The following is a 13,061-nucleotide window of genomic DNA, read 5'->3' as shown; positions in this document are numbered from 1 at the left end:
GGCCGAGCTTTACTTGATAGTTTTATAAGGACTGCCTTAGATCACAAAATATAATGTAACCGTTAAATTAATTTCACAGACTATACAAACTGGTAAAGACTACAAGAGTATTTGAGGACAGTTTAGATTATAAAATGAAAAACAATCTAAAAATAATAGGACGCAATTCAATAAGTACCATGACAAGTTCAAAGGAAGGAATAATCAGCTGCACGAGGATAGGAAACATCTGGCTTTGTAGCAGGTTCTATAGAAAAGGATCAAGGAGTTACAGTAGATCACAGTTGAATATAAATCAAGCTTATTTTGTAACAAAAAAAGCAAATATCACACTGGCATGAAACATTTCAGGTGAAATATTGCATCCAACTCTGGACACAATGTCAAGAAAAGGATAGGCTAGAAGATAACTAGTAGTATCAGAGGTTTAGAAAACATAACTGACAAAAGAAAATTGAAAAAAATTGAATGCTTCAACAAACACAAGACTGGTGAAAGGCATGATAATGCTGGTAAAAGGTTGGAGAGAAGATATCAGTGGATCTCTTTTTATATGATTTTATGCATAGTTTGCAGACACCACTGAATTCAGAGGACCAGCCAACATGTTCAAGGGCAGGGCTACAGTCTGCATGTAGACACACTCAAGGAATGGGCAAACAAGAACCTTTCAACATTCAGCAAGGACAAATGCAAAGTCCTGCAGCTAAGGAGGAATAAACAATGCAGGCTGGGGAGCAACTTAAAGTGACCTTCAGGTCGTGGTGGACAGCAAGCCAAATAGGAGCCTGCATTGCAAGGAACCTGGTAGCAATGATGGCCAACAGGATTCCGGGCTGCATTAGCAGTAGCACTGCCACTAGATTGAGGGACATATTAATATCAGCACTTGTCAAATCACATCTGAACTCCAGTCTTAGATACCACAAGACATCAGTAAACTGGAGTAAGTTCAGTGGAAGGTCACCAAATGACCAGAAGTTGGAGCACTTGTCTTAACAGGAAAAGCTGAGGGAACGAAACTTGTTCATTATGCAGAAGAGACGGCTTTGCAGGGACCTAAAATCAGCCTTCTCCAGCCAGGAGGAGTCTGTCGAGAAGACAGAATCACAATAGTGCATGGCAGGAGCGTGAAAAATAATGGGTAAAAGTTGAAATGATAGATTCTGACTAGATACAAGGAAAAGCTTTTTCAGCATGAGAAGAACCAAGCAGTGGAATAGGCTGTACAAAGAGGTTGTGAAGTCTCCATCCTAGAGATTTCAAGAAGGAACTCAATAAAGCACCGAGTAACTTAGTTTCATCTTACAGCTGACTCTGTTTTGAGTAGGAGGTTGGACTAGAAACCTCATGAGACCCCTTCCAACGTGAACCTTCCTATGATTCTGTGATCAGTAAAACACACAAAAAATCCCCTTTACAGAAAATCCCCTTTTCCTTCAATGCCATCAACTCCTTGGCAAACTGAGTTCTTGTGCCTTACATTGGTATATCAACTATTACTTCCTGAAGACCAGCTTTCACTAGTTACTTTAGGAAAGTTATAAATTGTGATGCCCATCTTCTTTTCTCTTTCTTCCTTTACTTCACTAATCAAATCTAATATTAAACATCCACTTCCCTCATCCAACTATTCTACAATTTATCCCTTAATATCTTGTCTCAGTATCTCCTGAACACTTTTCTAACTATCCAAATGATTTTGTATGTATATATGTCTTTCGTAACATAAGCCTGTGTTATTAAATGTGTTATTAAATGCTTCTTGGAAATTTGAACTGAAGGACAGGTATTGTAAAGGCAAAAAAAAAAAAGCTGAAAGCTGTAAATGAGAAAAAGCACACAGCACATTTCTTTCACCAGCAGTCAAGTCCTCTTCTCACCACCTTGCAAAAATCTAAAGCATCTTCAGCACTGATAAGTTAAGCACTTAATGTTAGCTGTTTCTACTAATTCTTCTTCAAAATGCTACACTGCTACAGATCGAGTCAAGTGTAGCCAATTCCTTCAGAAGAAAGGGCATTCATTGTAGATTTACCATGAAAGATATTATTGAACAAAGTTTGGAACTAGCTTCCTTTTTTTTTTTTTTTTCTCCACCCTTCTGCATGACCTAACACACTGCCATGAAAGCATATTCTTTTCTTAATTATTCTCTTTCTAAATCTTGTGAATACTTGTTGTACTTGACACATACAGTATCTCAGAGATAAGAAAAAAGGCACCACATCATCGAACTCATAAAGAATTCTTCCTGCCTAAGTTATGTCAAAAAAGCACTTTTTAAGCAACTTAATGCGATGTGAATAAAGGACTAGCCATAGCTCCGCAGCTAAAATTTATTTATTTATTTTATTTAAGACAGAAAACCCATCACTGCTTTCCCCAAAAATGCATTATTTTCCACCAACTTACAGTATAGGGACTACTATGGAAGGAGTAGACAGTATAAAGCCTGTTATTTCCCTATTATGCTTGAGGAATTGAGATGGAAAATTAACACTGGCTTTTTATTCTTATTATTTTAAATAATTAGCACATTTCACTGCCATGAAAAAGGTTTGGCACACATGGAGGACAACATGCTGAGAACAGTGTATTAATTCTCCAGTCTCCAGCAATATGGCAAATAGTCCCTGCTTGCATAATTGCAGTCCAGTAATAGGGACATTTTGCTTACATTAGTGCATATGTGAGTGCTTTTTGTTTCAGAATTATAGAATATGTTCAAAAAATAGGCCACTGGAAACTTAGAATATTGCAGAAATGATTTGCTGGTCTCTAGAGAAGGCAGAGTCTGCAGTACTTTTACTACTATTAACAAGCCAATTTATGAGGTAGCATATGCCAGCTTTTAAGGATACTTTAAACTAGATATGTGGATAGGGTCAGCAATTACAGCTGAGAGATGGGAGTGGTTCTGAAATATTTACTACACAAACAGCAGTATCGCTATTATTATTAATTATTACTATTAAGAGAACTGCAATTATGGAAGTGTCATAACAGTATGAATACAGTGACTGGTTGAATAGTGGACAGTCACCATTTAAAAGGTGTCAAGTTTATTGTGGTAAATCTTGGACATCAGAGAAAGCTACAGAGAACAATAACTAAAAACACTTGTTTTGGTTTTCAGGCTTATCCTCAGCTGCCCTCCTCCTGTGGGGGATTTCAGTATGAATGAACTACGATTTTCATTTTGTTTTTTAATGTTCATGAAGTGTTAGAGCAAAACTGTATTCTTCTTTCTAATATTAACTTTAGTAGAGTAACCTCATTATGATACGTTGCAAATAAACAGAAATGGTATTTTCACATTTTCAGCTGTGCCAGTGCTTGGTCACCCCTCAGCACACCTTCAGTATTTCCTGATATTCAGATGGTACTATGTTTGTGACCACTGTCTGTCACTGGATACCACTGAAAGGAGCTCAGCTGTCTTCTTAGCCACCTTCATTAATGTATTTATACACACTGATAAGCCTTCTCTTCTCCAGAAGCAACAGTCCCAGCTCTCTCTACCTTTCCTCACGTGTGATGCTCCAGTACATTAAGCAGCTTGGTGGTTCTTCGCTGGACACTCTCCAGCTGGTTCTCTGGCAGTCGATTCCCAGCCTGTACTGTTGCCTGAGGTTACCCTGTCCTAGGTGCAGTACTTTTCATTTGCCTTCACTGAACTTCACAACATTTCTCTTGACCCATTCCTCTTGTTTGTCATAGTCTCTTGCAGTATCAGCCCTCACCTCCAGCACAGTGACCCTTCCTCCCCCATTTGGAACCATTTGCAAACTTACACACCATGTTTTGTTCCATTGTTCACAGGATTAATAAGACATGAAATAGTATCGACCCCTAAGGAATGCAACTCATAACCAGACACCAGTAAGACACAGAGCTGTGGACCACCTCCCTTTAAGTCCAGCTGTCTGTTCAGTTTTTCAGTTACCTTATGGTTTATCCATCCAATTTACATCTATATATTTTGTCTATATGAGTACCAGGAGAAATTACAAAGGTCTTGATGAAGTCAAGGTAAACAACATCGACTGCTCTCCTCTCCACAGAGCTGGTCATCTCACCGCAGAAGGCAATCAGATTGGTTGGGCAAAATTAACACTTGATAATTCCATGCTAGCTATTCCTAATTATTTTCTTGCTGCTTTGCCATCCATTCACTGGGATTTTTCTGTGTATATAAAAGGAATTTTCCTTCTAAGTTTTCCTATTTGTTCTACTTCCTCTTTCTTCTTTTTCTTCTACACAGCTAGAGATGCTCAACATGAAATAAACATTTGTCTGGAAATAAACTAAAAGCAGGGCTTTTCAGAATTATTCATAGTGTTTCATGAATAGATAAAAATAAAGGTAAGTTTTATCTGACTTCCAAAGATGCTGTTACAAAATTAATAGAATAGTCTCTTGAAAGTCAGCTCTGACAATAAGAAGCCTGTTACAGAAGTTGACATTGTTCACCAATACCAGGAGTGAGAATAGCCATTAGTTCCTTTAAAAAAAAAAAAAAAAAAATAGGTTTGCAATGACATGGAGGGGGTTGAGTAGAAGTGAAGAAGAGATTGAATGTAGGGTTTTTTGCTGTTAATATGCTCAGAATGGCTACAAGTCATATTATTCTGACTTTAGACTTACTGATATCATTTTTTTCACCTACTTTGGGGTACTGTCATTAATTTTTGATGTACTATCAAGGAACAAGGGATAAGGAACTGTTGAGTTTATCAGCAAATGCAGTGCAGGAAAAAGGTTAATAGCCTTTTATTTCTTTCACTGAGTTCATTTTGGGCATATGGCAACAATTTGTGATTAATCAAATTCTCTCTGTCATGGAAGACAGTTTCTCCTGTTGCTTGGTATATCTTTCACAGGGCAGCAAAGTGTTTTTTATTAAAAATAAGAAAAACCCCTATAAAACAGATGCAACAGCTAAAAACACTTGTATTTGGTTTTGAAAGTGACAAAACGTTAAGTTTATCTTTATCCAATCAGCTAGTAATTCCTAATCTTCTTAAAATTAGCCATTCCTGTGCTGCACTTATCAGCATAAAGGTTCTACCCAAATCAAGTTTTAGGATTCCATACTTCATAAATTATTGCAGAAAAAAGATACATTTTCTGATAAATGTAATATCGTATAATGAAATGTATCATGCTTATTGTTCTCATTAAAAATTCCAAATTAAATAACAGAGTACGTTATAGGATTAATCATTTTAAAAAGTCTGACATACAGTGCATCCTCCTAAATCAGCTCATAACTCAAGATACTATTATAACATTTAGCTCTTACCTAAACCTACCATCACTTTATGTTCCTTAGTTAACCTAAAAATAAAATAAATTTTCATTGGATTGGAGTTCTGCAAAAACATTTAGCTACCTGTTTGCCTCCTTTTGTTTGCCTTCCTATAACCTCAGTTGCATGTATGAGTTTAATGGTGTAGGATTGCTCTTAATTTCCTCCTTCTACTTCTTCCCCCCAGGAGGCATCTGCTCTAAAAACAGCCACTATATCTACCATGTGGATATCCAAATAGCTCTTACTATTTACTATGATTGCTTTTCTTAACTCAAGACAAAAAGCATGGAAACATACATCTGTTCTTGAGTTGTTCAGATCTACAAACGCACACCCTTCCTTTTCTTTTTAAATCAACACCAAAAAATTGTATATTTATATCAATTAAGTTTAGATTCAGAGATTCAACATTTCTGAGATTTAGAAAACAATATGATGCAAGACATCCATAATTTTGAGAATAAAGTTTGAATTAATTCTATATAATTATTACAGATATAGTTATAATCATTTATACTGTACCTGAGCTCCATAAATATATTTATCCAGCATCTTGCCTCCTATCGTTTGCCCGCCAACATCCCACACTTGAAGAGTAACGTTCAGATTTCCTGGAAAAGAAAGTTACACAGATATTGTATAACCTGGAAAATTGAGATAGAAATAAATTAAAGATATATTATCATGGCAGGTAATACACCATAGCATATCAACAGCAATAGCTTTTTATGAGTATAGCAGAAATCGTAACCAAATTTAAAGATAAAAATGACTATCACTTGGAAAAAAAATCACTTGTGTCCAGGTAGTTCATTACAAGGCCATAGAACCATAGCTAAATATTAACTTCCCAATATAGTTACCTCATAGAAAAGAATTAAAATTGCACAAAGTATGAGATTCCTAACTAGAAATTATACAACATACTTTACTAAAGAAATGCATAAAGCTTTGCAGAGAAAGCAAGTTCTATAGAGCAACACTTGGAAATGAAAGTTAATGCAATTAATATCAACCTAACCACATTAGGTAATACTGTGTCCCCTTTCTCTTCCACCTCCAAAATTTGAGAGGAAAATTTAGAAGTGTGGAAAATGCACAGAATAATTGTATTTTAGTAATGATGCTCTTAGTAGTACTACAAAGAATTATATAGTTGACAAATTAAACTGGAGATGCTGATACAAGTCTACACCGAAGATGCAGACTATGATTATTTCCTCCATCCACCACCCCAAAGCAGGCAACTAAGCCGAATGTGATTTACATAATTTCATCTTCCAAGAATCTACACCAAGAACAGATCTTCCTTTCTACTCTAAACAGTCTCCAGATTTGATATTAAAACTATGTTAAAACTGTTAATGGGCTTTCAAAACATAGTTACAAGAAAAAAAAAAATATGTGTAAATGCAGAATATTTAATATTCTCCAAGTCATACATACCCTGCAAACCCACAGACTAAACATGGGCACAGAGAAATCTGTCACAACACACTTACAGATTTTAAAGTACAATCTGACTCATTTTGCAGTGAAAACTGCAAAACTGTACTGATTACCTGGAATCACCAAATTAATGCAGTAAGATCTGACTAAAGTTTTTCTAATCTCCATAAAATCACATTAATGACAACAATGTACTCAAAAACAACCATAACTGCCTATGAATTTTATTCCTATATATGTGTGTGTATACACAGAGAGAGAGAGAGAGAGAGAGAGAGAAAGAGAGAGAGAGAAATTCCCCATCACAGAACTTGAGTTGAGTGAAAAAGGGTATTTGGGGCTGTTAAGGTATGCTTTTAATTCAGCTATTTTGTGTTATTACCAACCTTATTTTATACAAGGTGATCTGTTCAGCCATCAGTTTAAAACAAACCACCTTAGTTATGCAAGTGAATGCGCTCCTTGGAAATATATCCCAGCACTCCGTGACTATAAAGAACAAGTTAGAACTATATAGCTGAATACATACTACCTGTGGTATTAAATGTAATGCAGTATATTTTTATGATGTATCTTGCTTTTATCTGGTTAAAAGCACAGATTTCCTAAACCGGTAACTTGGTCTCAAATACGCAGGGATGAACGTGGGACAATCTGGTCAGAGTACTTTTAAGTTTTTTCAAACTTTTTTTTTTTTTTATAAAGTTTTATCAAACATTAAGATCAAGAAATTCTGAATGGATCTTAGCAAATACGTCTAACACTCCAGTAAAGGCAACCTTTTACAGAGTAAGAAGTTTGTTTCTTTTGACAGTGCACCTACTGCAATTTATTATTTGATTATTTTTAAATCTTAGAGCAGGAGTGACTGCAGACAATGCAGGTAAGAGTCTTCCACAGAGCATTTGTCATGGATAAGCTGGTCTTATCAGCTGGCCCAACGCCTGAAGTGACCACGCATCCTTAGTGAGTAAACAAAAGAAACATGCTCAAGAAGTCCACAGCGCTCAAGTACCCAAACCTGGTTGCATGCACTCTACTGGAAATTTAGCACATCATTCATACCAGCTATTTAGAAAAAAAGCTTTAGAACCATGACCACTTTCAAACCCAACAACTTTCGGATGCCTGATTTTGTGTTCAAATGCTTTAAATCTAGCTTCATCCTCTCTCTCTCCTTCAAGAGTAGCAACCATGCACAGCAAACTGGGCTTAGTACCTGGATTCGGAGATTATCTGAGAAACTTTATTACAGGGCATTAAATTAAATGGTCTGCCTCAACTTAAAAACCTACTATTTACCTTCCTTTACTAACAACAGAAGACTGGAGAAAAAAATATTGGAATGTTCATTTGCATGAAATGGTTCTTTATTAAGACCTCAATAACTACTGAAATTAATATCGATTGTCCGTTATGAAATGTTTTACTTTCCCCTTTCTAAAAAACAGGTCCTGTAGTATTTGCTTTGTGCTCAGATTGATTTTGGGGGAGAAAGAAGGATGTTAAAATTATTTTGACAGAAGGAAGAACATCAGATCATTTGCCTAGCAAATATTCAATTAATAACTATGAGAACAAGAGATTAAATTTTCTGCAAAAAGTTTGAAATCTGTTTTATTTTTTGAATATATATTTAAAAGGAACATACAAACTGGAGAACAGGAACAAAATAAAAAGAACCTAACAAGGCATAAATTAAGACAGAAACAAAGTTAACACACAATAAAAGTAACTGAAGAATCCTGGAGCAATAATAATACACCGAACAAGAAAACAGTAACACTTTTTTACTCTGTTCAAGTACAAAGATAAAATAGCTGAAGCAACACAGTGCAGGTTTCTAGATCGCTTTTGGTATGAACTAAAGCGACTGGGCTGATTCAACAGCAACCCTGCGGAGGTACACTTGGTGCATTGGTTAACCTTACTTAAAGTGCTGCACAGTCAAGATGGAGCTAAGAACATGTCTGCCCACTTCTTGCACTGACAACTTAAAAAATCCTTCTCACGGAAGAATCTTGTTTACTGAACTGCACCCACAACCCTCCTAAAAGTTTCTGACTATGGCTCTTAAGGATCTCTATCAGCAGAAGCTCAGACTAACACATACACTATTTAAGCACTAAAATCTGCACCGTGGTTGCATCCAGACTATACAACATACTGCGTCACAAAATATACTGAAATTGATTTGCATGTGAGAAAAATACTTCAAGTAAACTTCATGAAGAGAATTTTCAGCACCTAAATAATGTATCATATTGCACACAACCAAAGATTAATTTAAATCATCAATTAAATAGTAATCAAATAAATAGGAGTCAAATGACTATTTGTATTAACTCATACCGTTTTACCAAGTATTTTCCTCTTTCACTGTAAGACTGCATCAGTTACTAAAAGAACTGGAGATAAATAGACCTTTTATTAAAAATTATAATACCAGTACTTTATTTTACAAGTTAAAATGGACTTCTAATGCATCATTATATAAACTTCTGTGCAATTATAGAAATCAGTAATTTTAAGTTCTGAAGTGTTTGCTTCCATTTAAAGGAGAAAAACGCATTTCAAACACTGTAACATAGGCAATTGTTAACTATTCTACTAAATAAGAGAAATCAGGACTCTTTTACCTACAGATATGCAGATTATAAATCCTGTGCAGTGGTATGAATTAGCCTTACAAGTAAACATAGCAGCTCTGCAAACCCAGAACTAATCAAGAAATTAGAAAAATCCATTTACTTAAGTAATGCTTTCCATAGCAGTATTTAGAAATATTACCTCCCCCCTTACTTCCCTCTCACTCCCCCCACCAGTCCAGGTTACCTATAAAACACAAAATTTATATCTCCCTACATTCAAAGGCAAAACCTGAATGACAACCTACAGAAAAATGTTTTTTTTTTTTTTTTCTAAATATGAATACATTTCATGTCCGTTAGTATTTTGTTACTGATAAACAAAGAAAATAGATGCAAAGACTTTGTCGTTGTTTTGGTGCTATTTGCATCTTCATTCTGATTTTATGAAAGAATAAATTAGAACAAAGTAAATTATTAATGGGTCAACAGTTGATAATTTTCTAATTTTCCTGCTCAAGAAGAATATTTAGAATTCCAGTAATGTACTAATAGCTTCTGTATGCTTAGCAGCTGGAAAAAAACTTGCAAAATACAAGTTCTCAGCATTCACACTGCATGATTTGTGTACACATTCCATTTGCAAGTACTGCTGTATGTAATCTGCATACTGGTATTTTTAAAGGAATGAGCAGGACAATAAGAAAACATTCAGTTGATGATATGCAGAAATAAGCACTGAAGTTTGGTACTATATTGCTCAGCAGATACTGAAGACGTACAGCAAAGTGGCCAAACCAAGACAGTGCTTACAGGAATATTCTGACTAGACTACTCTGTTTACGCAGAGTAACACATCGTCATAAAATTATCATCAACATAATTTTTTCACAAAAATAAGTTCAAGGACCTTGTATTTTCTTATGACATCAGGTTACAGTTGAAATACTAAATATCTGGGTTTGCTTCTCCCACCAACCCTCAAGGAAAAAACACAGAACTTGCATCAACTTTATCAAATCTCACTACAACTTTAACCAAACATATTTTTTCCAATTTTTATTTCAGAAAACAGGAGGAAATGCTTACATCGAAAAACTTCCATGCTTGGAAACTGAGCAACAAAGCACTCAGTGAAAAGCCTTATTTTACACCTCCAATTGTTCAGAAACAAGCTTCTAGCAGCAACTATTCTTTTTAATTATTTCTCTGCATTTTCCATGCAGTGTGCTGCAACTGGCATCTAAATAGTTTCTTTGCCGTCGTGAAGTGAAACATCTTGAATGCTCAAACTGTATTTTTATGAGTGCCGAGGGACCCTAAATTTTAGTGGTCTATTAAATGCCAGCAATTTCATGCTGCCTTGCATAAAACAGCATTCACATATTAGAGCCCTGCGATTCCATAGCTGCATTATGCTTCTCACACACAACCCAAATACAAGTTGTGTATTTCATTAAAAATATAATAATAATAATAAAACTATTTCTTTCAAAATACATATACATTTTCAACGAATACATTTAAAGTTCTACTTCACTGTTTTATGTTGCACTACTCACATGAACAGAGAGTATGCTCAAACAGAGATAATAAAAATCATGAATACAAATAGCACAGCATTCCTTTTACTTGAATGCAGTGCTTAACTTAAAGACTTAAAGATATGTTGCAAATGCATAACCCTTTGTCACCTGACAAGAACATACTAAGCAAATTTTCTCTAAATAGCCTGTTTTACTTTGCCATAAAAAGCACTGTACTAAGCTTATTTAGTATACATTACTTTGAAGACTGTTTCTGGAGTCTTACTGCATCTCAACCTTTCAGCATTAAGAATCTTTATTCTCTTACCTGGCAATATTATCCTTTTCAAGAAGAAGTCCAGTCCTATGGTTTGTTTGTACTGTTTTCCAAAAGTTTCTTGGGCAAAACGTGTGGCTAAGGATGTCTAAAAAAGAACAGTATCATATTACGTTGTCATTTTAAACAGCAAATTAAATTGTATTAAACCAGAAGTACAAAACACAGGTAAACAGTTTTAAATCAACGTGTGCTGCCAGTGTTCATGAATTTATATTGATAAGCATTCCAGCCAGCTTCAGCTTAGTAACAGCAGGTGGCAATGGCTACTAATTTATGCAGAAATCAGCAAGGCGCGTATTTCCTTTGCATTTCAAAGACACTTTGATATTCATATCACAAAATATTACACAAAATTGAGTAAGGTGCCAACAGCACGCTCAACTTGACACAAAGCTAAATGACAGTATCCATACCTGGAAAGCTCACTATTTTAAAAATGTATTAATTTCCCAAACAAGGGTCCATCCCTGCTGCATAACACCACAATCCCAGACCAGCCTTCTGTGAGGGAAGGGATATCTGCACAGCGCAGTCCCACAGGGGCTCCAAGGTGTGGCAGGATTCCTGCCCCTGTGCATCAAAGCTTCCGGATCAGCAACTACATGCGGTCTAAGATAGGAAGAGAGACTGCACACACTTTTACAGAGAAACGACTAAACTCGGGTTAAGAATGTACATTTACAGAAACATTCCTCTAAAGAGAACTCTCGAATCTTATTTCTTCAATTTATGTTATATGGATTTATTAAATACACTGTTGGAATCAGGTTTTGCTACATACTGCTGAAAGGATACCCAGCTTACATAAAGTAATGAAGCAGGGCATTTCTTTTCTTTCACTAGCAATATAAGATTTCTAGACAGAAGCCCCACCATTTTTAAAAAAAAAAAAAAAAAAAAAAGAAAAAGGAGAAACATGCAATTACAAAGAATACACAAGTTCATGCTGTGGAAAAAAAAAAAACGAAATGCTGTATTAAATATGAATGTCCGGTAGCTAACATACATCCTACATCCAGTTGTGGCACATGCTTAGGAATTTCTTGTTGGTGTGACATCTGAAATATAAGAAACTAATCGCAGAAAAATATGCATTTACATGTATGGGAGGAAGACTGAGAGCCTCACAAAAGCCCTGGAACAATAACAAAAAATAGTCATTACAAATAAATAAATAAGTAAGCAAGAAGGATTTTTTTTCCTCCAGATTTCAGTTCATCAAGGCCTGAAAAAGCGATTCACATCAACTGTTATTAGTAATTGCTGTTAGAGCACATTTAATTAAAAATGCAATAGCAAAATAGCACCAACAGTTAAAAAAAAAAAAAAAAGAATCAGCAAGTTCTGTTAATAGAGCTGTTATAACAATTATCTAAATTATACTAGTAATGTGCCAAGCACACACAGAAAAAAAAAAAAAAGGTAACTTACTCTTTTTCTGCATGAAAACATGACCACAAGAGCTCCAGCATTAAAGCTCTAGCATGAAAAGGCAAACATCTATTGAACTACACAATTACCTGTGAAGTAAATAACAGAAGATATACTGTTTTCTTGGTTCTAATCACATTAAATATGACAGTGATAGGAATATACTTAAGTGGTATTTTGGGATCAGAAGATATGTTCAGGAAGTAATCCAAAAAATCACTTAAAGACTATGGCAGCATTTTCATTTACTTCACTGAACTCAAGCCCAGAGAGAATTAAAAATAAATAAGTAAACGGGGAAAGAAAAAAAAAAAAAAAAGTAAACTAGAAATAGCACAAGTATGCTTATATATTTATATCACTGTGTAAAGGATAAAGACCACAGAGGATGAATTGTGAAAAGATTCTTC

The 13,061-nt window shown here is 35.2% G+C and overlaps 1 protein-coding gene across 5 annotated transcripts in view; it reads right to left on the bottom strand.

Moving 5' to 3' along the window:
- Positions 1–13,061, bottom strand: part of RAB28 (RAB28, member RAS oncogene family) — a 65,119-nt gene that overhangs the window by 46,759 nt on the left and 5,299 nt on the right. For 4 of the 5 annotated variants that reach the window (XR_014317441.1, XM_082759622.1, XM_082759623.1 and 1 more), the window contains exons 2-3: positions 11,209–11,305; positions 5,840–5,928 (exon numbers count right to left, since the gene is read on the bottom strand). Coding sequence is in view for 4 of the 5 variants with exons in the window: in XM_082759622.1 (XP_082615748.1) it covers positions 5,840–5,928; positions 11,209–11,305 (186 nt within the window). In the remaining variant the exon portion in view is untranslated. Of the gene's footprint in view, positions 1–5,839; positions 5,929–11,208; positions 11,306–12,651; positions 12,741–13,061 lie in introns of all 5 variants that reach the window. The other variant, XM_082759625.1, reaches the window with a different exon arrangement.

Source organism: Aythya marila (genome assembly GCF_965140915.1).
Source record: "Aythya marila genome assembly, chromosome: 4".
NCBI lineage: Eukaryota > Metazoa > Chordata > Aves > Anseriformes > Anatidae > Aythya > Aythya marila.
This window is presented reverse-complemented; position numbering and strand designations above follow the sequence as displayed.